A 26,241-nucleotide genomic window follows, 5' to 3' on the forward strand; every position below is an offset into this window, starting at 1 on the left:
ACAACAGAAACATTCACAACATAAAGAGTTCATTCAGTGACTACAAACAGGCTTCTTGGTCCTTTTCATGTTTCTTGATAAATGAATGGCGTTGATATAGTCTGACCGAGTAAGGAACGAACGAATTTTTGTACCGTTTTTGCAGTGTACAGTACAGAAGAAAGTAAACAACTTTGTGGGAGTACCCGTATATAGTTCTTGAGTTGAACTGAATTGTAGCTAAATACCAATGAAATTAAACAGCATTTGAACTAAACATCATTGAAGCTAAACCATTAATCGTCACATCGTCAGTGATTCGCGTTACGGAAATGTCCCCCTGCCCCCCCCCCCCCAAAAAAAAAAAACGTGAGTCATAAGTCATAACAGAATGAAGTCATTTCGTCATAGGCTATGGTTTATCGTTTTGTTTTAAACGCCGATACATCTTCTTAAAGAGTATTACCGTAATACATTTTTTTTCTCTCTCTCTCGCTCTTGTATCAGTACTTCCGGCTGGTTTCATTCAACCCATTGCGTACAGTAATACTTCAACAAGGTAAACCTTCTATTTTGCATAGTAAATTAATTGCTGTTTCCTTAACATTTTTATCTTTCCATCCTGAGCTAACATTCCATCTCTTCACTGCCAGGATTTGGAGTTGCGGTGGCCGAGTGTTAAAACGCTTGGCCTCAGAACTGGAGGTTTCCGTGTTTGAATTCTGGTGAAGACTGTGATTTTTAATTTCGGGATTTTAAGGTCCCTTCTAAGTCCACCAGCTATAAAGATTGTTGACATTAGTTGGGGGAAAGTAAAGGCGGTTGGCCGTTGTGCTGGACACATTACACCCCCATTAACTGGGCCACAGAAACAGATGAAATCATCTACTCTATAGGCCGCCAGGATTGAGATCATGTAAAGAAATTTTTAAAAATTATCGTAGTCTCATGGAGGAGTTTTCAGGTGGTGTTGGGCCGGAGGATTTCCAGATACCCGTCGCCTCAGCGTGGCGCCTCCGGTGGAAACGTCTAGTAGTGGAAACTAGATAGGCTAAGTACGAGTAGCGAACCAGGCCCGGCCGGGCTTCCCTGGGTGAGCTTTTGTTTATTTTTTCTCTCACTCGGGGTTGGGATGGAAAGAACGCCCGGAACCCAGTCCAAAAAGTCCGCCACGCCGTTCCACAAGGGGGCCTTCATCAGACCCGTGGCTGGAGTGGCGGTCCTTGCACGGACTGTGGCGGTTACAGTATAGGAATATGAGACAAGCTCCGTGCAGTTAGCACTGTTCTCGGCCACTTATAGCGAGTGGGGCCCAAGAACGGGGACGGTGCGCTGTGTACACGGCACGGCCCGGTCTGGCCCAGTCAACCGTGGGAAGCCCTCAGACAGGACAGGGGTGAAGAGCCCCATGTCCAGGCCTGGTGGTTGGATAAAAGCCTTTCTAACCATGAACGGGATAATGGCGCCTACGGTGGTGTTGGGGGTCTGACGCTTATATATAAAAATAACAAACATCTTCTGTATTTTAAGGATGAATGACCAGTTGTCACTACCACTTTGGCTCATATCACAACCCCTGTTACTGTTACTATAACTACCATACTATTTCCAGAAAAACGTAACGGAAAAAAACAGTTTTGATCCCAAATGTATGATGCAGCGAATTAAAAAATTTCATCATTGTAATCCATATCAACGGTTTTTTTTTTTTTTTTTGTTGTTGTTTTTTTTTGTTTTTTTTTTTCAGGTCAATGAATTTTGCCAGAATCGGCATGATTATCGCCCATGAAATAATGCATGCCTTTGACTCAACAAGTAGGTGACATGTATTTTGTATTTGGTATGAACGGATCATTAAATTGGTTGTTTTAATTCAGGAACATAAAACAATAAAAGGAAGTAGCAATTAATAAGTAATCATTTTTTTTTTATTTTGGTACTAGCTGATACCCGTGCTAAAAAGTCGATTTGTGATCATTTCTATATCTGAACATTTTTTCCCCCACCTTTTAATGGAACTGCGAGCAATGTAACACACACACGCGCGCTTGCACCATTGAATTCCTCTAGCCCCTATAATGAAAATATATTTGCTTTTGTTCTTCCAATTATCTTTAATAAGTAATTTACTAATCTTGATGTTTGAGTGGCTGAAAAAAGACCTCGACCTTCATGTAAAGAAAAAAAAAAGATAAATTAAAGCTTTTATATAGTGCTACTTTCATGCTTATAGCATGCTCAGAGCGCTAAGTCCAATCTCATTTGTGAACCAGTGGGGGGGAGGGGATATCTGGGAGAAGGTTTTCCGTGCTGCCTTTAGGCGCTCAGTAAACACAACTCTGCTCGAGCGATGCCAATAATGATAAATTATAGCTTTTATATAGTGCTACTTTCATACTTATAGCATGCTCAGAGCGCTAAGTCCAATCTCATTTGTGAACCAGTGGGGGGGGGGTGGGATATCTTGGAGAAGGTTTTCCGTGCTGCCTTTAGGCGCTCAGTAAACACAACTCTGCTCGAGCGATGCCAATAATGATAAATTATAGCTTTTATATGGCGCTACTTTCATGCTTATAGCATGCTCAGAGCGCTAAGTCCAATCTCATTTGTGAACCAGTTGGGGGGCGGGTGGGGAAATATCTGGGAGAAGGTTTTCCGTGCTGCCTTTAGGCGTTCAGTAAACACAACTCTGCTCGAGCGATACCAATCGTTATAGAAGGTCTGAACATACAATGTCACAACCTGTGGGCAGTTTAGACCAATAGCTTGTTGCCACGTCACAGGTCTGTACGACGTGGCAACGAGCTATTGGTCTAAACTGCCCATAGGCTGTGACGTTGCAGGTCAGTGTTTAGGCCTTCTATAACAAATGGTCTCGGCTGGAGTCGGGTGTCGAACCTCGAGCCCCCTTCATAGGTAGCCAAGACAAGCCAAGTTCAAGCATACTCGACCACGCTTCCCTCTAAGTAGTCTAAATATTTGGCGGGAATGTATAATCTGTAGATCTACATGCAGACGATGACTAAAAATTGATATCAAGTTAAGTTAATGGCATTCTCTTATATTTAGTTCATTTTGATTCATCATTAAAAATGCTTTCAGCCATACTGACTCAGAATGACAAGAGCTCAGGTGAAGCGATGGAACTGGATGTTAAAAAGTATACTTCCAGGAGAGACTGTTTTATAGAACAGTACAGTGGATTCATGTGGAAAGGCTATGAAGTAAGAGAGAGAGAGAGAGGGGGGGGGGGAGGGGAGAGAAAGAGAGGTGGAGAGAGAGTGTTATGGAGTGTGTGTGTGTGTGTGTGTGTGTGTTTATATGGTGACAGTGGGAAGAGGTTTGCGATTGGTTGTGAAGGATGCAACATAGGTGGCATTGTCGTCACTTGGTCTTAATTAAGAGGGACGATTCCAGAACGTGAGAGACTGAATGACTGTGCTATTGTAGAGGGTTAGATTTTGTTAAAGAATATTATTACTAAAGTCTAGTACATTTATTTGATTTCACATTAACTTGATTTTGTTAATATTATAAATAAAGTGTTATTTAGTTTATTCGCAAAAAAAGGGAAGTTATTCAAATTACTTGAAGTTAAATAAGTTCAGGTAAATTAGGACTATAACGGTCTAGTCTACTAGCAGTTTTGCGTAACGCAACATTTACCGTCAACAAGAGAGGGACAGTAAGAGAGAGAGAGAAGAAACATTGAGAGAAAAACAGATAAAGAAAGAGAGAGAGAATGATGACAATAAGTAAAGGAGGGAGAAACGAAGATGAAAATGAGATAGAGATAATGGGCAAGGAAGCGAGTGAATGAGGGAGTACAGGAGAGAAACACAGAGAGGGGAGGGCAGGGAAACTAATGTAAATATTTCATTCGTTTTATTTCAAAAAGACGAATTTTTAATTCAGCATGTAGATAAAGTAAAGCATAAATCAATTTATATTGTATAAGATGTCCTTATTGACGATTGAACACTGTTTCTAGATATCTACAACTAAAACACTTCGAGAGAACATTTGTGACAGTCTTGGACTCCAGCTGAGTTATCAGGTGAATAGCTCATACAATACACAACGCCCTTAGCCTTTTCAAACATCTCATTCTTTTGATAATGATGCAACGACTCTCTTGTTTTCATATTAATCACATATGATGTTTAACTTGTTGACTCATAGATCTAAATATAATATTTGTTTTATATATTTAACGTACACAAAACTATCAATCTGTCAGTGGCGCGGCTGGAGATTTAAGGACCACTTTAAGGCCCGTGCATTTTGACATTCGACATCATGACGTGAGATAATAGCGTAATATTTAATGTCAAAACATATTTCAGACACTCATTTGGGGGTCCCTCTCAAGTGGGGGCTCGGGGGGGGGGGATTTTCAAATTAGCCCTCCCCCCAACTACGCCACTTCAATCAGTGATTGAAAACTATGGTTGTTATACATCTTCAATGCTGCATTCATGTTTTCGAGTCTGTTAGTCTGTCTGTCAAGTTTAGATCTCAACACCTTAAAGTGCTTTCGAAAATACGATTTCACCACCGCGTTTATCCTGCTGGAAATAGGAGCAACAGCGTAGGAGCTAGTGAGCCGCTTGCGTGTAATACAAAGTTAAACACTCAAAGTTTTTGTAAGTGAAACGTGCTTTTTTTTTTTGACGCCTTCATTTGTAACTTTTATCTAATTGCAAGAAACATCACACGACTTTCAGACAAACGTAGGCTAGTAGTGGACCAATTGTTTACTGACATACAATAAGATATGATTAATTCTAAAATCTATGACTTGTTGTAATGTTGACGACGATACAAAATGACAAAAGTTTAAACTAACTGCCTGGTCTGTCTTAAGGCGTATCTAACTGACCGCGAGAACCACAAGAACAAAGAACTCGCGTTACCTGGACTACAGTTGAACCACAAACAAATTTTCTTCCTTGGTTTTGCTCAGGTAAACTTTTTATATTCAACCTTCCTTCCCCTTCTCCAGCTTGGACAAGAGATCAACCGGCTGTGAATAGTACATTAGGCCTATATATAAGATACACGTATTCTATTCGAATACAGACAGTACAATAAATGTATACGATGGGTGTTAGTCCAGCAATAGGCCTACGTGCAGAGGCGTAGTTATCAAAACTTGCGCCCGGGGCAAAGTAGACCTACTTTATTGTCGCCCCCCTCCCTTTTCCACGAATATCACAGAAATATGGGCTGCGTGTGACGCCCCCATTATGGTGGCGCCCGGGCATCGTGCTCCTTTGCCCCCCCCCCCCCCTCACTACACCTCTGCCTACGTGTATTCGACTTTTTTTTTAACACACTGTTAGCTGCCCTGAGGTTCTGCTTGGGTTTGGGCTAAGATTTAGTAATCTTCATTTCTGAACCGTCTGAAACCTTTAAAACAAACCAATAAAACAGATTGTAGCACGATAGTCCCGGGTTCGAATCTCGCCGAAGACTGGGGTTTTGAATTTCGGGATTTTCAGGACGCATCTGAGTTCACCCAACTCTAAAGGGTAGCTGACATTCATTGGGAAAAGGCGGTTGGTCATTGTGCGAGCCACATGACACCCTCATTAACCGTCGGCCATAGAAACAGATGCCATTTATCCTGCCCTATTAGATCGCAAGGTCTAATGAGTTACATTCCTTTTTTTGCTTTTTAGTCAGATTGTTGTGGGCTAATCTAATCTGACTTCGACTATGTATCAATAATTACTTAACATTAGCCACAGAACATTACAAAATAGATATACTTGATAACAACATTCAGTTCTATAAAATAATACTTTATTAACCACTGGGAAATCCGTCCAGTCTTCCTAAAACGTCGCTATATCTAATTACTATTCAATTACTATTCAAAACAGCCTACTTCTAACATAACGCCATGTTGGTCTCTTGTTCGCCTAAGTCTACTACGTCATTAGTCTGTCTTACTACGTCATTACTTTTACCGTCGCTAAAACTATACACAATATATTTAACTAACAAAACTAACCTACTCTCTAAACTAGTACATTACAAGATAAATTAGTAATTTTAGTTACACATAAAGTCCACTATTCCAACACAGAAGTACGATTAACTACCTAGTCGAAAGTCAAGCATATAAGGTTTTATTTGACAATTTATGCTCGTCAATCTTAGTTCACAGTTTGTATGTATACTTTTTAAAACAGATGTGGTGTGAAAAAATTGCTGATGGAGCAGCTAAAGAAAGAATCGCCAAGGACGCACATTCTCCAAATATGTTCAGGTATTTGGCCTACCATGTAAATTAGAGGTCTACCCAGCTTAGACTTGTATTTTGTAAAGACAAAAAAATATATTGTTACGATTCTCTGTAACAGGTCTACTGTAAACACTGCTCAACACAACACATCTACCTGACAACAAGAGTTCTAAAATAATTTGGTAGTTGTTTTTTTTTATAAATAGCAGCCAATTCTACACAGTGTAGGCCTACTACACAGCACAGTGGCTGAGGGGTTAAGCGCTTGGCTTCCGAACCAGGGGTCCCGGTTCGAATCCTAGTGAAGACTAGGATATTTAATTTCGGGATCTTTGGGCGCCTCTGAGTCCACCCAGCGGCTGGTAGTTGTGCTGGCCACATGACACCCATGTTAAACGTAGGCCACCGAAACAGATGACCTATAGGCCTACGTCCTCTGCCCTATAGACCACAAGGTCTGAAAGGGGAACTTTACTTAACTTTTAGTACACAATTGGCTACACGATACACTAACTACAATGCTTTGCGGTGTAAAACCGAATCGCCGCAATAGTCTTTGTAATTATCCTAAGAGTTGAGTCTAAGACTCTTGCACCTCTAGGCCTATGAAAGCTTGTCTCCATCTGCCTGTCAGAACAAACTTCTGTCTGGAAAAGATTACATCCCTATTACCGATGGCTCTTATTCCAAGGCGATCGGACTGGAAGCGAGGCCAATGGCCGAGCACACCGAGGAAACTCCACCATGGATAGTAACATGTTTGTTGGGTGTGATGCAACGCTACGACCAGTCTACTACATGAGCAGAAAGCTGAACGCAGCAGAACAGAAATATTCCACGATAGAGCGTGAAGCTCTAGCTATTGTGTTCTGCATAACGAAACTATCCCGTTACTTGCTTGGGAAATCATTCATCTTACTAACAGATCACGCCCCACTAACTTATATCAATACAAATAAGCTAGCCAACCAGAGGATCACTAGATGGGCTTTAAAACTTCAAGACTTCAGCTTTACAGTTCAAGCTATTCCGGGACAAATCAACGTGATAGCTGACGTGTTGACAAGATGTGTCTAGGTACCGCTGGACTTGGGTTCATTCATTACTCAGATAATGAGAACATTAACAAATACCTTGTAGGATAACTTTAAAATTCTGTCTTGTCAAAATTGAATGAACATTACGCTTCTGAATTTTTTTTTTATTTCATTCAGAGATGTGAAAGTTGTACTAAAATTTAGTTTTTTAAGTATGTTGCATTGATTGTAGTCATAAATGTCCATTTAGGAACTGGTATGAAAGAAACACAAAGTAAACAATTCCCTTTATTTGGAAGATGTTTTGATGTAACATAAAGTATTAACTAATTGTGTATTGTTCACCTTACAATGTTGACATTCAAAAGACTATCGTTACATAGTAAAAAACTAAATGCGGGATTTTTTAAATATATGTTGTATAATATAACAGGAAAGCTTTCTGCGATAGTTCAATTGGAAATGTCCCTTGCAATAACATATTATTGAAGATTTATTTGTCTTCATAAGCATTATCAGTTCTCTCATAATTGAAGATGCCATTGTATTACATGTCATTGTTTTTTCTTGTCGATGTAAAACATTATTAATGTACACCCAAACTATCGGGTTCATGAAATTTTGATATGATCAAAATTTTTCTCTGCCCTGGGAGGACTGTTGTGACACGGTTACAGTGTGGTCAACCGTGACACACGGTCAAGTGTTGGGTATCGAGAGTTAGGGGACTTGCGGGAAGTGACGAGTGTGTAAACAAGAGAGAGAGAGAGAAAGTCTGCGAGTGAAGTTGGGTATCTGTATATAACGTTGCCGTGTATATATGTTATGTTGAAATGTTCACAATTAAAAAGGCACTTAAAACGTAAAGGGACTTGTTTCTTCACATATACGTTGTAGCAGTTTCAATACATTATTCAAATACTTTACAACTCCAATTCTATTCACTGTAAAACTTCATCTTCTACAGCTTTCTACTATTCGTTCTACAGTCTCTCCAAAGTTCTAACTTCCATAAACAAAAAATCTCAGGCCTTAAATGCACCTTTTGCTCCTACTGTACTTTTTCATCTGCCGGTCCCAAGCCCGGGTGAGAAAGGAGGAGGGTTTGGCGTGGGGCTAGCGACCCTACCCTGTAAAACCACAATGGACCTCATTCGCCAATCGTAAACAAACAACATTTAGTCACGTGATCTTATTGACAAAACAATGGGGAAAAAACTGTCACGTGACAACCATCATGAATTAAACATGAGATCGTAAATTATATAGAAGAGATAGAGCACCACGTGACTAAATGTTGTTTGTTTACGGTTGGTGAATGAGGTCCATTGTTACAGAAACGGCAAACTTGACACATAAAGAAAATTATACATACGGCGAGGGCGGCCAACCCCCGATGACGGTGTCGGATCAAACCCAACTGGACGTCCAATGCCCGATACATGGCAAGACCTTCATGGAGGACCTCAGAACAGTGGACACCAGGTGGGAGGAAGCTTCAGACATTGCCAATGACAGATCTTTATGGAGACAGCTTGCCGCCCAATGCCCCAAACGGCGAGGCAAGACCTAAGTCTAAGTAAGTAAGTAAGTACTTTTTCACATGTACCTGTTCAAACACACCAAGAAGACACTTTTATGGCCTCGCGTCTCACAGTCACCCACTCGTATCGTATCAACAAGCATCTTTCTCTCATCCAGACATAGATACATTCGCCCTCTCGTTTCTCCAGTCTCCACTTTTAGGTTACAATTGTTGTTGATGTTTTTTTTTCTAATATTATGCTTTTTAATTATTTTTATTAAATTAAAATTCCACAGAGTTATTGGTGCCGTACAGAACTCTCCTGAGTTTGCAGATGTGTTTCACTGTCCACTCGGGAGTCCAATGAACCCATATACGAAATGTAAAATTTTCTAGAGTTCATAGTAGAAGCAGAATCCAGACTAGAGATCTAAATATAATCATGTTGATTTTTTTTATCATTTCACTGTTAATATTTTAATGAAATGTATTCCTTCAATGGAACCCCAAATATTAAACTTATGAAAACAAAAATAAAAAATTCTTGTATCAACTTCATCTTGTTGTTTAATTTGTTTATTTTTTTTTTACATATTTCGGCTGTTCCTACAGAATTATTACACCCCAGCCCAAACCTCCCATACAACCAGGGCCGGCCTTAGGCCACAGCAACCAATGCGGCTGCAGTGAGCCCCACACTTTCATAGGCCCCCGTACTATTTCTAGGTGCAAATGATTAAATTATACCATTAATTATTACTTATAGGCCTAACAGGGTTCTATATAGTTTCCTGAAATAGCAAAATATACGAAAAAGTCCCAGAAATTTCCAGAAATTATTAAAATCTGAAAATTCATAAAACTCTCCTAAAAATTAGACACAATTTTCATCTTGGGGTGTCAATCAATATGGAAAACGCCGTTCCCATGTGCGATTTTGAAATAAAAAGGGAAATGGCAATTTTCATTGAATAAAAGTGCCTGTGGTCCCTTCTGGGGCGTAGGCCACTAACCAGCTTCCTTTAGGCGTCTCGGTTCTGGGCGAGTCTCTTCAACTGTCCCCACGTCTTGCCCATCTGCTTGGCATCTGCTTCCAAATCGTAGCCGTCCTGGGCCGTCCCCTCTTCCTCTTTCCTTGGGGGTTCCAGGTTATAGGGCTTGTGGCAAAGAACAAAGCAGCAGCCCATTGAAGTAGATAAGCCTATCCTTCGGAGACGCTGGAGATGGATAGGCCACACCCTTCGCAAGCCTGCATCCGACATAACATAACAAGACAAGCCCTAACCTTATTGTCTAATTAAAAATGTTAATTTTCACTTATTATCCTTGTCCCTACCCAGACTGGGCCCCGCACAATCCGTTTTGCATAGGGCCCCGCAATAGTTAGGGCCGGTCCTGCACAGAACGGTATGGGATAGCGGAGGGCAGGGTTTGAAACCGAGAGTATCGAGACGACAGTCCAATGTGCATTCCACGCGATCGACAGTAATCAAACTATTTAAATCATAAACATTTAATGAGATAGAATAGACATCGGTGATGCACAAACTATGCACCAAGGGCCAAATCCAGCCCATTGAAATGTTCAATTAGTCCCGTCATAGATTTTATAGGCATGGTCTTCCTAAGATTAAGGATGATTACAGCATTTGACACAACAATCCCAGTTGCGACCTACTTATTTTGCCACGTCTAATGGAGACAATGCCGCGGGAGTTAAGAAAAAAATGGGTAATATTGCAAACTTTGATTTAGGCCTATACATAATATAGCCCAATGCCTGATGAACTATTGGCTGCGTCTGCTGACTTGAGAAATGTAAGAGCATAAAGCACAATATTTTTTTTTCTTCCATTATAGGTAGTGTAACGTTTTATAATAATTATACACATAATTGGATCAACAAAGATACTCCACCTTATTACAAATAGGCCTATTCGCCACAAGAAATTCTCGAGTCTACTGATCACTTAATGTACTGGGATGGGCATATTTTGACTGACAAAACGGTAGATCGTCCTGACCTGTAATTTAAAAAAACTGCCACCATTATTGACATTGCCGTACCACTGTGTCATTATATAAGAAAAGCTGAAATGGAAAAACAAAGAAAATATGGAAACCATCTTGTCATTTATTTTTCTCGCTGTCATCTCTTCATACGAACGTTACAAATGGATGAGCCCTAATATCTTAAGTGACGTCATTATATTTTTTTTCCATGACAGTTTCTTCCCTTATCTAGGGGTTATGAAACCGGAAGCTTTTGTTGGCCTGCCAAACCTAAACAAATAAATAGTTTACCATGTCAAGACATGAGAATAAGTTACTGAATGAATCTCTAATTTTAGTATTTTGCAATCTAATCATTAACTAACATTAAAGCTTAATCCTTTTTTAAACTCTATCCAGGATTAGATCTGGAAGTATTACGAAAAACGATTGAAAATGAACAGGATAGGGTAATTAATAATAAATTATTAATTAATTAAATTTAAATTACTTGTAACTTATCTCACTAAACTAAAGTCTAAATTCTAGTAAATATCTCAGACTCTCACTTTGCAGTGCAGTGCACAGCTGTAGACTCAGACTGACAATAATGAATAATAATATCATATTGATATTCATAATCATGAATAATAGATTCAGATCTTCTAGATTAGATCTAATCGATCTACTACATTACTACTATACTCTACTTAGACTACTATAGTACTAGATCAAAATGTATTATAATAATTACTTGCTAGTCATTAGTGACATCATTACTGACATTAGTCTATTTGGTTACTAGATTCTAGATGTAGATCTATTTGATCTATTGTATTAATTATAATAATAGCTATAAATTAAATACTAGACACCAATGACACCATCTATAATATTAGTATATCTATAAACTATAATTCTAGATAATCTACTGATTATACATCACATGATTAAAATATATTTACATCTTGATCTTTGTCTTTATTTTTATCTATCTTACTAAACTTAGGGTAATATTATAACAAATAATCTGTTAGAATCTATATTACCTAACTTAGTCTTAGTTAGAGGTGTTCTTTGCTGTTAGTGTTAGATCTATACATTCTAGATGGTACTCATCATAAAATAAGTCATGGTAGTACTGTTAATGTTGACAACAAACTTACTAGATCTAGAATAATCTAGATCTAGTAACTAGTTGTCCTGCTAGCAGGGCCGGTCATAGGCCACTGCAACCTATGCTGCCGCAGTTGGCCCCGCACTTTCATAGGGCCAGCGCGAATTCTAGGTGTAAATTATTAAAATAAACCATTTTAACTTAATATTAAAGGGTTTCTGAAATTCTCCTGAAATTGTAAAATATACGAAAAAGTCATGAAAATCTCATGAAATTATTAAAATCTTCTGAAAACTGATGAAAATCTTTTTAAAAACAGACAAAATTGTCATTTCTGGGTGTCATTCAATATGGAAAACGCCAATCCAACTAGCAATAAAAAATAACGGCATTGTCAGCTTTCATTTAATAAAAATGTAATAATAAGGCGAATTTTAACCAAAACAAGAAGTTCAAATTCTTAATTTACTTTAATAGTCACTGCCATACAAATATAGATCTAAATCTATCTCGACCTCATAAAAAAAAAAGCAATATTTTGCTAGTCGATAGTAAATCTAAAAGGAATATCTGAATGGTTATCAGATTTTTGTTGAAAAAGTACTATCTACTATAGATGGCTCGTAAAGCTAAAATGCAAAGCCTAACCCTAACCCTCTAATACAAAATCGTAATTTTCACTTATTATCCTTATCACAATCCAAAATAGGCACTGCGCAATCCGTTTTGCATAGGGCCTCGCAATCTGTAGGACCGGCCCTGGCTGCCAGATCTTATTAGTCTTTATATATTTATTCTGAATGTAATCAGAATATGTAGATCTTTACCTATCCCTTAGTCTTTGGACTGTTGGGGCACTGAACAAGATTTGTCAACCATCTTTCTCCATTCTTCCCTGTCTTTTGCCTTGGATAGAACCTCTTTCAATGACAGGCTTGTCCATTCTTTTATGTTGTCTTACCATCGCTTTATCTGCCTCTTCTTCTTTTTCCTGGTACTGTTCCCTGAAGGAAGATCTTTGTGAGTCCTGAAGATCTTGTAATATGGCCATAGGTTTTAAGCTTGCGTTTTTTTTTACCATAGTTAGCAGGTCATCATGGGGTCCGATCGCTTCAGTAACCCACCCTGTCTCTAATTTCTTGGTTTGTGATGCAGTATAAAGAAATGTCTTTGCAAGCCCCAAAGACCTTGAAGATAAATCTATCCAATATCGAAAAGAAAGTAGTGCCACAGTTGAGTTAGATGGCTTTAAACTTTGAATATTTAAAAGATCTAGAAGGGAAACAGTGTGATTATCTCAAAGTCCATGATAACCAAAACAACTCTTCGTTACTCTAGGTCTAAGCATGTTTATTGTCCGTTAGTTTTGACTCCTTGTTGACCCTCAAAGAACAACAGTAACCAGTTCTAGACTAAATCTAGATCTACAGTGCTACAGTAGTATAAGTCTTTATTTATTAAATTACATTGGAACTATCATCTATTCTAGATCTAGAATTCTAGATTTGGTCTTGATCTATATCTCTGTAAGACACAAATCTAAATCTATATCAATTAAATATAGGGTGTAATTATATATTCTAGGAGAATGGCTTATCAGGGCAAAAGATCTCTTTTTAAAAATAAATATATATAATATTTTTAAACTATTTAGAATACCAAATCTATATATGCATTTTATGATGATAAGAATTAACAAATAATTATCTTGTAGGTGTGATCTAATCTTTAGATTGGTATAGCATTGTAATCCATATCCTGTAAGAGATAACTAGTTACTATACTTGCTATGGTGAACTATAGTGTATAGAGATGCAAATATGGAGCAAGCTGATTAAACAATGAATGATGATTAGACCATTTGATTTGACTTTGTTGACTTGTTTGGCTTTAGATTTTCTTATAATGCTGTGGCTAAGGGTTTTACAGATATACTTTATTACTGTAGCCAACAACTGGTTGGTAAACAGGCTTTGCCTATATATTAGTGGTACCTAAGTATTCAGTCTGCTCATTATTTTTGTGTAAAAGTCTTCTTTATATTAGGCATCATTTGGCTTAAAAATGGTTTGACCTAGTTGCATTTTTGCAGGGAGGTAAAAAAATTGAAACTGTCAAAGCCATATAAAAATAAATAGAGCATGGGCAGTACCAATGTTGTAAATCAGCCATAACCATCTAAATAAATATATGTGTTTATTCTTTTGCTAATTTTGTAGACCTTCTGGGGCTATTCATTTAGCAATCAACAAAAACCTTGATGGTCATGGGATATTTTGGCAAAGTAAAGGTAACAAATTCTAACATTTTTGTGTTATATTCTACAATCATTAATGTATTAGGATTATAAAGCTAAAACTAAGTTTATGCAGGCTCTATCTACTACGAATGCAATTATAATAAGAACATTTTTTTACCAGTCATAGATGTACAATTAGGATCTTATTTCTAGTAGGCATTATGTTCAGGACTTTACTTTTACCAAATATTTAGTGTTTTGTTTTTGTTTTTTTTTCATTACAGTTATTTTTATTTAATAATATTTAAATTTAAAAAAAAAAAAAGATTTTCTTTTTTGGTATGATTTAAATTGATCAAACTATTATCATTCTCAGAAAATAACAAGCCAGGCTCTAAAAAGGTATAGTGAATATAGAATTATATTTAATTTTTAAAAAAAATATAAAAAAGATAATAATTATAAACTTCAGGTAAAGTAAGTGTATAACTTTTCATTATCGATCAGATTGACTATAAGACGAGGAAACTGCGCCATCCAATTAGACAACCAAATGAAGAGGAAATATTTGCTCAGATGGAGGCACAGAAAGAAGAAGAGAAAAAAAAGTTTAACAAATCAAACAAAGACTTTATCAAACAGAACAGACAGAGGTTTGTGCAATAGAATGACATTTTCTAAATCAAAATAATAAAGTTTCCCCTTTCAGACCTTACTATCTATGGGGCAGATGATGTTAAGGTCAAAATAATAAAGTAGAAAAAAAGCATTAAGTTCTTGTCCAAAAAATTAGTTCTTGTCCCAAAAATTAGAGCTGATATAAAATATTATTTCTTTTATAAAATATTAGTTCTTGTATAAAACATTTGTTCTTGCATAAAACATTAGCTTTTTGCATAAAACATTAATTCTTGCATAAAATATTAGTTCTTGCTTGACAAGCTTTTAAAAACAAGTTTTATTCAAACAGATTTAAATCCAAAAGTCAAGAGCAACAAGTCCATCCTGGAACACAGATACGGCCAGGAACAGTCACTCTCACGCAGGACCAGTTGACTGCATTATTAGCTTCCCTTGGAAAGACTGGTATAGCCGCTGACAAAGATAGTCCTATCAAAATAAAGATAGGTAAGTATCTGCCATCTAAAGTAATAAAAGATTTTTTACTTAACTGTAATGTAGCAATGGTTCTGCTGACTAGACTTTATTGCAACACTTCTGTTTTGTGGATTTTCATTATAAGCTAAATTTGTATTTTTGAAAAAAAAAAGTAATGTTCCCCTTTCAGATCTTGTGGTCTATAGCGCAGATGATGTAAAGTCATCTGTTTCTTTGGCCTAGGGTTAACGAGCCAATGACCTACCGCATTTATTTTTCCCAAACTAATGTCAGGTACCCATTAGAGCTGCGTGGACTCAGAGGCACCCAAAGATCCAAACATGGGACCCCAGTTCAAAAGCCAAGCACTTTACTGCTCAGCCACCGCACCTCCTTAAATTTGTAATGATTCAAACTTATTGTGAACGTTATGCAAGTTTTTTTTATTTTATTTACATGACTTACATCTTGTTCAGTTTTTTAAATTTACTTTAAATTGCTTTAGAAACATAAATCAATTTTACCTGGCAAGGATTGATAAGAAAACAACATTGCACAAACGCTGAAATCAATCAATCTCTAAACGTTTGTGTCTTGTGCAATGAAAAAAAAAAAAAAAGTTTTAATATAAACTCATCATCCATTTCAGATGCTGCCAGCAACAAAATTGAAGTTGAACAAATGGACCACAATCAGAACAGGAACAAAACAGATTTGAAGCAAGTTGACAAGAGGCATGAACAAGCTGACAGCGACAGTGAAGCTGAGATTGGAATTGGAGCACTTCTTGAACAGCAGAACAAAGAAACAAAGCAAGCACATCAAAAAAAGTATTTTAACAATTTGATCTTATTGAATTATTTTTATACCTAGTAAAGTAACCCTCTCAGACCTTGCAATCAATGGGGGCAGTTCATGTTGAGCTGATCTGTTTCTATGGCTGATTGCCACCAAGAGTGTCGTGACCGGAAGAATGACCATCTGCATTTACTTTCCTCAACTGATGTTAGGCACTCGGTAGAGTTTATAATTTAAAAAAATAGGATTAGGGCCTGAAACTCCTTGGTTTGGAAGCCAAGTGCCTTACTGCTTAGTCACCATGGCTCTATTTTTTTTATATGAATTCATTTTAATAGTTAAGTTTTTTAGGAGGTCAAAAGTTCAAGGGGGGGCAGGTGATGTTTCTCATGATTGGGTTATTTGGCAATCCTAGCCAATGACTGTCGTGTTTTCTTTAACAAATATTTGATACCCTCTAAAACTAGATGAACATATTAGAATTTATTATCCTTATATCATAAACCTGGAAAAAAAATTCATTATTAGAGTTGAAGTGAAAACATTAATTACCACTGAGCCATGTTGCAATCTTGACTTAATGTATTACTGAAATAGAAACACCCTGACCTTGTTTATGTCTGATATTATCATCGCCGTGTTTCAGGTCCAGTGAGCACAATGTCAGCTTTGGGAACACCCAAGTTGTGGAAACAAAACAAGAGTCAAGGGCAGATAATGCTCAAGGGTCTGATAATCTCCCAGTAAATATTCCCTGGAAACATCTAACTGTTGCTGAGAGAAAGAGGCTCCAGTGGGCTAGAGAAAAAGGTCGGTAGATTTTTTTTGTTCCAGGTATAAATCTAATTTGAAAAAAAAAAGGAAGAAATGACCAGGTCTACTTGTTGTCTGAGCTCACTTAGTTCAGTTAGGTCAGCTCAATAGTTTGAAATAAAATGTGTTACAAATTAGTGTTCATACCAGATAATGTATCATAGGAAGAGTTTTTCTTTCTTTATTGATAGTACCAAAAAAATAGATATGTTTTTCTTACCTTCTGTTAGTAACAGAATACAAATAGTCGTAGATATAAAACCAAAATTTTAACTAATCTTTTTAGTCTAAAATAATTTATAAAAGCTGTCATTTACAGAATTCAACATAGAAATCTATAACTTTCACACAACTGCAATAGACATTATATGCCATAAATTTCTTTTATTTTCTTGCCTTATAATAAATCTGTAAAACTCAACAGTCAGTTTTTTAAGGCTTATTACAGAATAAATTCTAAAAGCCTTTTTATGATGAGTTTATATTAAAACCTTTTTTTTTTCATTGCACAAGACACAAAAGTTTAGAGATTGATTGATTTCTGTCCATGCTCAGGCTTTGTTATGTTGTATGAAAACAAAATATTCTCAAGAAAGTTTTGAATGCAATATCACAGTAAGCACATTATCTATGGCCTCCTCAAGTCATGAATTTATTTATTTATTTATTTATTTGTTGATTTGAGGCACATCGGCACAATTTAGGCCATGTCGTGCCTGCAGTCCCTTAAGGACTACTCTCTCTCTAAACAGCAAGGGCCAGATTCTATACAGTAATATAATTAAAATTAAGGTCTATTCACAGTTAAAATAGTAAAGGTAGTAAAAATTTAAATATTTGGTAAAAATCTAATGTAAATAGTGTATGTTCACAAATTCAGAAATCACATCTTCGTAGATAGCCCCACTTCCCGAATAAAGCCCAGTACCTTCCCAGGGTCGACATTATTAAATAGTGTTTTTAGATTAGTGGCTCTAAAATGTTTCGCCCTGACATCCTGGTATCTGGGGCAATCAACGAGGATATGTTCCACGGTGAGGCGAGAGTCACAGTACTCGCAAAGTGGGGGCTCCTCTCTCTTCAGTACAAAAGAGTGCGTGATGTAGGTGTGGCCAATCCTAAGTCTGGACATGGTTGTGCTACCACGCCTTGTCAGACCCTTAGATGTGGGCCGCCACCTGACATCCGCCACAATCTGCCTGAGTTTACTGTGAGTCTCAGCCTCCCATCGGTTCTGCCACTCTCGATAGGTGGCAGAGGCAATACTTTGTCTCAGGTCCGAGTAGGGGATTTGGGTTCCTGACACCGCATGATTTAGGGCTCTCTTTGCTTCTCTGTCTGCGGCTTCGTTTCCCTCAATGCCAACATGGGAGGGGACCCAGATGAAGGTGACATCCCTACGGTCGGCTGTTATTAGGTCCAACAGCTTCAGGCTCTTATGTACCAATGGGATGTCAGTCTTCATCCGCCCCAAAGCTTGCAATGCAGATTTGGAGTCGGAGCAGATTATAAATTTCCTCCTTTCTGATGCTTTTACGGCCATAAGTGCAAGCAATATTGCGTGCAATTCGGCCGTAAAGATGGAGCAGCCATCGGGGAGTCTACGGGAGATTGTTTTGTTCCGAAAGGAGCAGGCACACGCGACCTTTCCCTCCATTTTGGATCCGTCTGTGTAGATGGTGCCACAATCTCCGTAGCTCTCCTGCAGTTCCCTAAAGTGGACTTGTAGTATGCTTGGGTCTGTATTTTCTTTTTTGAAATTAAGGAGGGATAAATTTAATTTGGGTTTATTCATTAGCCAAGGAGGATTCTGAGGGGTTTCTATTTTAGAGATTTGGTCAATGGGTGGGGTTAAATTTTGGATGGGTTCTCTCATTCGAAGGCCCAGCGGCTGTATGACGTTAGGCCTTCGATTGTATAATTCTACCTCTGTGGGGTTAAATATGGAGTCAAAAGCAGGGTTCGTGGGGTTGGATTTTAGCTTGACTATATACTGCATTGCAAGCTTTTTCATTCTTATATCCATGGGGAGTTCTCCAGCCTCCACATGGAGACTTGGGATAGGTGATGTACGAAACGCGCCGAGACAGAGACGCAGGGCAGCATTTTGTATTGGTTCCAGTATTTTTAGGTACGACTTCCTTGCTGCTCCATATATTATGGATCCGTAGTCTAGCTTGGATCGAATTAGACTCCGATAGAGCAGCAGCAAGGTATCTCTGTCAGCTCCCCAGTCCGTATGGCTGAGTACTCTTAGTATGTTTAATGACTTTTGGCATTTCTTCCTAAGTTCCTTAATGTGGGGGAGAAAATTAAATTTGGAATCTAAGGTGAGGCCTAAAAATTTTGTAGTTTTCACGACAGGGATCTTCTTTTTGTGTATAAATAGTTCAGGGTCTGGGTGGAGTCCCCTTAGATTACAGAAATGCATACTAACTGTTTTGGAGTCTGAGAATTTGAAACCATTATAGTTTGCCCAACCCTGAATTTTGTTTAAACATAACTGTAATTTCCTTTCTAAGGTGTTCATGTTTTTCCCATAAGTAAGAATGACAAAGTCATCAACATACAAAGAGCACTCTATGCCAGGGGACAGCGCATTTATGATGCTATTTATTTTAATGTTGAACAGGGTGACTGACAGAATGCTGCCCTGGGGTACACCCATTTCCTGGTCATGAGTGTCAGAAGCGGAGTTGCCCACTCGAACCTGAAATTTTCGATCTTTCAGGAATTCCTCCACAAAACGGGGGAGGTGTCCCTTAAGCCCCATAAGCGCCAGGTCACGTAGAATGCCATGTTTCCAGGTTGTGTCATAGGCCTTTTCTATATCGAAGAATACAGCTACTAGATGTTCTCTTCTGAGTAATGCATTTCTAATATAAGCTTCCAGCCTTACCAGGTGGTCAGTTGTTGTCCGCCCCTGCCGGAATCCGCACTGGTAGTTTGAGATCACTTTATTCCTTTCCAGGTACCAGACCAGCCTACTGTTAATCATTCTTTCCATGGTTTTGCAGATGCAGCTTGTTAGTGCTATTGGTCGATAGTTAGCTGGGTCAGAGCCGTCTCTTCCCGGTTTAGGTATCGGTATAACTGTGGCTTTCCTCCAGCTGTTTGGGAAAGCGCCTGTTTGCCACACACAGTTATAGACCCCTAGCAGGACTGCCAATGAGAGTTCGGGAAGGTGCTTGAGGAACTGGTAATGGATTTCGTCTTCTCCAGGCGCTGTGTCATGTGACTTGTCCAGCGATTCCCTCAGTTCCTCAAGCGAGAACGGTTTGTTGTAGTCTTCATTGTTCTCTGACCTGAAATCAATGGGGTGTCTTTCCTCCCTGGTTTTGACTTTTTGGAACTCTGGCGTGTAGTGTGCAGTGGATGATTTTTCTGCTATTGAGGATGCAAGGCAGTCAGCTATTTCTCTGGGGGACGTGACAGTTCGTCCTTGATTTTTCAAATGCCCTATTGCATTTGATTCTTTCCCTTTGATTCGCCTTACTGCCTTCCAAACCGCTCTAGCAGAAGTTTTGGCATCCAGACTGCCGACAAAACTTCTCCAGGAATTCCTTTTGGCTGACCGTATGGTTTGTCTAGCCTTTGCTCTAGCTATCCTGAATAGCTTTAGGTTTTCCTGGGAAGGATTCTTTATAAATGCAGCCAGTCGTTTTTTCCTATCACCAATAGCACTTTTGCAAGCTGTATCAAACCATGGTTTGCTAGGCCGTTTTGGATTTGCAGAGGTTAGGGGTACAACTTTCCTGGCTATACTTAGTAGCTTGCTAGCAAAGGTATCAGCTGGGTTCTGTTCATGGAGGATATTTTCTGTGATATCCTCAGAGCATCTTTTTTGGAATTGTTCCCAATCGGCCTTATTCAGTTTCCACCGCTGAGGTCGTCCCAATGAAGGGAGGTTGTTAGTAATGATGATTGGGAAGTGATCACTTCCCCGTAGATCATTGCTAACTGACCATTTAAAATCGTCCAGAAGTCCGGGGACGCATACGGTGAGGTCAATGCATGTGAATGATCCAGTTCCTGGGTGCAAGTAGGTCGGTGATGCATCATTAAGTATGCATAAATCATGTTGGAGGAAGATATCCTCCAGCATACGACCTCTTGTGTCGGTATTGTTGGATCCCCACATGGTGTTATGGGCATTGAAATCCCCAAGGATTAAATAAGGCCGGGGGAGTTGTTTCAATAGGTCCTCCATGTCTGTTCGGTTTAATGGAGCGCCTGGTGGTAGATACAGGCTGCAGCAAGTGATAACCTTGTGAAGGGTTATCCTAGCTGCTACGGCCTGTAGTGTGGTCTGTAGTTCTACCCTCTCATGGGGGATGCTATCCTTCACAAGGATACAGACTCCACCTGATGCTCTCTCTGCATCCTCAACATTCTTGGTGTAAGCACGGTAGCTTCGGAAGCTGATGCAATCTTTTAGAAATGTTTCCTGTAAGCAGACAGCTACAGGAGTCTCAGAGTCCATCAGTAGCTGCATTTCCTCGTAATTGGCCTTGAGGCCTCTACAATTCCACTGTACAATTCTGGAATCCATGGCTTATTCTAGATGACCTACTTGGAGCTATTTGGCCTTGGGAGGCCCCCGGGGGGGGTTTCCCTTTATTCCAGTGACCTTGGTATTTTTATTCTTGGGTTTGGATGGAGAGGAGGACAACCCCCTTTTGGGGGAAGTCTTTCTCTCTGGAGAGGGGAGATCCCTCTGGTTAGAGCGGAGGTTATTTCCTCCTCTCTCACCTCGGGCATCCTCTCCGCTTTGATTTCTCCCCTTAGGGAGTTGGTCAACCTCTAACTCAGTAGAGGTTGGGGTGTCTGGCTGGGTTCTCTGAGGAGAACCTGTGTCAGACATGATGTCTCCGGGTTCTCCCGGAGTATTGGTTTTGACATGCTGCTCAGTCTCCATGCTCTCATCAGCGAGCACAGAGAACCTGTTCTTTAGCATGACAACAGGGCTTTCTTGTTTCTTCAGAGGTGTGTTCTTTGGCGGTGTTTTCTTCTGAGTTGGGGGAGGAGGAGGGGGTGGTGGGGTCAATGTGTCCGTCTGTGTGGCTATGGATCTTCCTTTCTTAGCAACAGCCTGGGCGTAGGTCTTTGTCAAGCCGAATTGGCCCTTGGGTAGGGCCAGTACAGCCGATTTCGCCTGGCTAAAGGTACATCCGTTTCTTGCCTTGTACTCCTGCACGGCAACCTCCTGTTTCCACACAGGGCAGTCCTTGGAGTAGGCTGAGTGGCCAGCTTGACAGTTTGGGCATTTGAACTGGGCTGTGCAGCCCTTGTCCTCATGACCCTCTCCAGCACATCTGGCACACACAGTGTTCCTCTTACAGACTGCCGCGCCGTGTCCATAACCCTGGCACTTGAAGCACCTCATGGGGTTAGGTATGTAGGGCCTCACTGGAACTCGTAGGTATCCTGCCTTCACATACTCTGGCGGTGTCCTAGTTCCGAATGTGAGGATAATAGTGGCGGTTTTGACCTCCTCACCCTCCCTGCGCCTGGTAATGCGCCGGGCATGGGTGACTCCTTCAATGCCCTCCACTATTTCCTTCTCGGAGCATTCCAGTAGGTCCCTAGAGCTGATTACACCTCTGCTGGTGTTCAGACTCTTGTGTGGCATGACTTCCACTTGGAGATCACAGAGTCTTCTGCATCTTAAAAGCCCATCAGAGTGTGTCTTGCTGTCTACTTCTACAAGGAGTTCCATTGTTTTGTGTAGCTTAGACACACTCTTGGGCTCTCCCACTACTGACTTGAGTCCCTTATAGATAATAAAAGGGCTCAACTTGGTCAGGCTTTTTCCCTCCTCTGTGCATCTAACCACCAGAAATGATGGCCAGGTGGCACAGCTTTTTGCGACCTCCTCTTTTTTATCGTCAATTCGTCGTTTCTTGCCCAGACATAGGTCTGGGGCAAGTAGTTTTGTGTGTGTTTTTTGGTCCATATATATTTTGGTTAATTCGGCACCTGTGCTCCCCACCCGCCATCGAGTCCAACAAGGGGACGGGCCATTCGGATGTCCAGAATGAGCCCGCCAGGGCTACACAGGTGCTATACTCAGTCAGCTGCTACATCGGACATGTGTCCAATACAGCAGCTCCCTGATTGACCCTCCAGCCACCGCCCTCCAGCATAGGTCGACGACCTATGCTGGTAGCTCGGCATGACCAGCCGGTTGACCCAGAGCGGGCCATCTGGGTCTCAGGTCTAGGGGAACTTGGAGCCAAAGTATTGTGTTGTTGTGGTTTATCCTCAGATAGCCACCACTCAAACACCAGGATCTCTTTATCCCCCCTTACCCGTCGCAGTCCACGGCAAACGGACTGGTCTAGGACGTAGTGAGAATTTAAAGTTAAGGAGACAGTGTGATGATCAATGAAGGCAGACTTAGGAAAAGAGGAGGCAGACACAATGATAGAAAAGAAGTAGGGCCCTTTTGAGCTCCAAAAGTGCTAAGGAAAGAGGAGCGCAGTTTAACGTCATGTCTCGGGACGACCTCAAGTCATGAAGCAACTATGTATCATTTCATAGAAATAAAAACCTGACATTAGCCATGGTCAGAACACAGCAGTTTCGTTCACCCTCTCCACACAGCTGACATTTCCATAGGAAAAGCAGGTGCTGATACAGTTGGGATCATGGTGTCACAGGTTCTGCCAGCATGTAGCATTTGTGTTTCAATCTGCATAAGGTCACTGGCTCCTGATTTTTCTTCAGTGTTGACTCCCAAAGCCTTTCCCATGTTTGGGAAAAGCTCCAAGGCATCAGAGGTTTCATTCTTGTAGGTGGGATTCCAGCCAAGGCTAACGAGACCCTCCTGCCAAAAGCTTATTGATTTAGACCCCAGTTGCTTACCTGCTTAACAGTTCAGCTGAGCCACAAATGAAGGCCAGGACTGGTTGTCAGAGGCTATCTGAGACTAATTCTTTTGGAAGCATTTTATAGGTAGTGGAGTGCTTATAAATAAATCCACTACCGCTTCCTGCAATAACAACCTTACAGACCCAACCAATCCTTTACATTATAGCGAATTCAGGATCAGTTTGTATTAATAGTGTAATTGAAATAATTTGTACTCTATATTTACAAATAATTTTCTATTCTTAGCTGAGCTGCAACAAGAGTACAACCCGTGGGGGAAGCCTGGGGCTGGTGCCCCCACTAAAAAGCAGGAAGAAACCGAAACAGTTTCACATCAACCTACTACAAGTCACCTTGTTCCAACATCCAATCAAAATACAGCTAGGTCATTTGTTGACCCAGAGATGCAACGCAAGCAGGCAAGTCTTGTTTCGTTATCACTTATTTCACTGACATTTATCTTTTTGTGTTCAAGTCCAATCACAAACATTTGGAGCTTATTTATATCATTATTTATTGTCAGTAACAAGTTAACTAATATAAAGTATTTAATTTGCACAATACGCTAATAAAAATTGTTCCTTCATTTATATAGGTAATGGTCTTGTACTTCAAATTGGGAATTGTTGGAATTTTTTTTTACATTGTTTCCATTGTTAATTTTAATTTTGTTTTTATATTTACATCATTAATTTACGTTAAAACTTTTTAAAACATTATACATTTTGTGTTGTTTTTTTGTTGTTGGTAGGAGTAGAATTTTTTTAGTACAATATAACTGTTAAATTTCTTGTTGGTTAAAAACTAAAAGATTAAGAACAAATAGTAAGGACTGTCTGATCTTTGTTTCATTTTATTCAAGAAAGTTGTTCACAGATACTCCAAGCGTGGAGTGATGTCTTTGTTTTTCAATGTAAGTTAGTAGTGGTGGTTGAGGTGATAGCATGCTGACTATGGTAGAGATTGGGAATGGTTTGCTTCTTCATACTCCATTTTAACCCATTAACTTTAGGCCTAGCCCCGTTCATTAATGTATTCCCAACTGTTGCAATATGTATTATAACCTGAAGGCTACTGATGTCCGACTGATATATTACTAGATGGGAACCTCGGCAGGTTTAGTTTTAAAATAGAATTCCTCTTTATGCCTTCAGGAGGGGATAGCTCGAGAGATTGCACAGTTGCAGAGAGAAATACAAGAGATGGAGAAAAGAAAAAAGGTTGAAGAAGACAGAATCTTGCGAGAATTAAAAGAAAGGCAAAAAGTGGCTGAAACTAAAGCGAATGTCAATGCTGAGGTCAATGATAGCAGGAAGGTCAAGGACAGAGATGCTCAGGTAGATGATTTAAAAGAGAATGTTAAAAATATGAATCAAGGGAGGCTGGAAAGGAATCAAAAGAATCATGACATGAAAAAGCAAAATGAGAATGTTGATGACCGCGGTGAGAGTTTAATTGAACCTCAGCTAGATAACTCTGTCAAGATAGTGACCAGAGCATCTCCCCGACTTGCCACTGGGCCAGCCACTGGTTTAAGATTGGTTTGTTTTTATTTGCAATTTTTAGCTTTCTTTTCCATCCTGCTAGCCAGCGATGTAGCAGCTTCTTTTTGTTTGCGCCATTTAACATTCACACTGGCTAGTTTGTAGTTGTAGCTTGTATTCAAGTTCTGTATCATTAATTTCCTTTATGTTTCCTTTGCTTATCTGGCTAAAGCTAAAAGATACCCAAAAAAATGTCAAAAATCTTTTTTTTTTTTTTTTTTTTTTTTCCTTTTTTAGCTGGCTGTAACTGTAGCAGCATATTCAAATTTCACAGATTTCTAATACTATCTAAAAAAGTTCCTTTTGCATTTATTAGTTTCATTTTTGGTCATATTGAAACCCAAACGAAACTTTGTTTCTTTGCCTAGTCCCAGTTTTTAATATCTCTGTTCATTATGCTTTAAAACGTCATTGTTTTAAAATAGCATTGTAGTCGCTGTGTCTCCACTAACTACCTAACAGTCTCTTGGCTCCTATAGACATTGTGCATGTGGTATTGTCTTGTACACCCATCCTGTCATGACACGTCATGACGACACATCTTTTACCAGCTTGTCATTGTTGCATTTAAAAAATTACTTATTATGTCTAATTTCTCTTGAATAGAATTGGAAACAAAAGATAGGATCCAAAGGATTCAGTTTTAGCTTCAAAAATTTAGAAATATGAAAAATGTTTAATAAGCTAAAAAAAAAAACGAATTTAATTCTCTCCATAATTATTTTCCTCGTTTTGATAACATTATTTGTTTTGCTTATTTGTATTTCACTATCCTGTTATGATTAAACTTCAATAACATTTTTGTTTGTTATCAGAAAATGTTATATTTGGTATTAAATTGCAGGAGAAAGCATGCTCTTTTTACACAACACAAATTAAAGTTTATAAATCCAAAAATCCATTTAGCTTAACGGGGGTCAAATCAACATTGGCATCGTCAATTAGAGAGAAAGAGTTAAATATGTAACTTGTA

The 26,241-nt window shown here is 39.2% G+C and overlaps 2 protein-coding genes across 5 annotated transcripts in view; both read left to right on the top strand.

The window, feature by feature from the left end:
- LOC106056104 (endothelin-converting enzyme homolog) overlaps nt 1-9,340 on the top strand; it is a 9,885-nt gene extending 545 nt beyond the window's left edge. Inside the window, exons 2-8 of the mRNA XM_056027346.1 lie at nt 487-538; nt 1,727-1,794; nt 3,082-3,203; nt 3,971-4,036; nt 4,847-4,945; nt 6,180-6,256; nt 9,091-9,340. Coding sequence (XP_055883321.1) covers nt 1,731-1,794; nt 3,082-3,203; nt 3,971-4,036; nt 4,847-4,945; nt 6,180-6,256; nt 9,091-9,190 — 528 coding nt within the window. The 5' untranslated portion in view covers nt 487-538; nt 1,727-1,730 and the 3' untranslated portion in view covers nt 9,191-9,340. The remainder of the gene's footprint in view (nt 1-486; nt 539-1,726; nt 1,795-3,081; nt 3,204-3,970; nt 4,037-4,846; nt 4,946-6,179; nt 6,257-9,090) is intronic.
- Nucleotides 9,341-11,054: 1,714 nt separating this feature from the next.
- The window catches only part of LOC106078137 (trichohyalin-like), a 31,913-nt gene continuing 16,726 nt past the window's right edge, over nt 11,055-26,241 (top strand). For 2 of the 4 annotated variants that reach the window (XM_056026907.1, XM_056026908.1), the window contains exons 1-9: nt 11,055-11,256; nt 14,123-14,193; nt 14,519-14,544; nt 14,650-14,795; nt 15,113-15,270; nt 15,890-16,070; nt 16,685-16,848; nt 23,971-24,143; nt 24,879-25,265. In XM_056026907.1, the coding sequence (XP_055882882.1) occupies nt 11,243-11,256; nt 14,123-14,193; nt 14,519-14,544; nt 14,650-14,795; nt 15,113-15,270; nt 15,890-16,070; nt 16,685-16,848; nt 23,971-24,143; nt 24,879-25,265 (1,320 nt within the window). In that variant the 5' untranslated portion in view covers nt 11,055-11,242. The remainder of the gene's footprint in view (nt 11,257-14,122; nt 14,194-14,518; nt 14,545-14,649; nt 14,796-15,112; nt 15,271-15,889; nt 16,071-16,684; nt 16,849-23,970; nt 24,144-24,878; nt 25,266-26,241) is intronic. The other 2 variants (XM_056026909.1, XM_056026910.1) reach the window with 2 other exon arrangements.

Source organism: Biomphalaria glabrata, chromosome 4 (genome assembly GCF_947242115.1).
Source record: "Biomphalaria glabrata chromosome 4, xgBioGlab47.1, whole genome shotgun sequence".
Lineage (NCBI taxonomy): Eukaryota > Metazoa > Mollusca > Gastropoda > Planorbidae > Biomphalaria > Biomphalaria glabrata.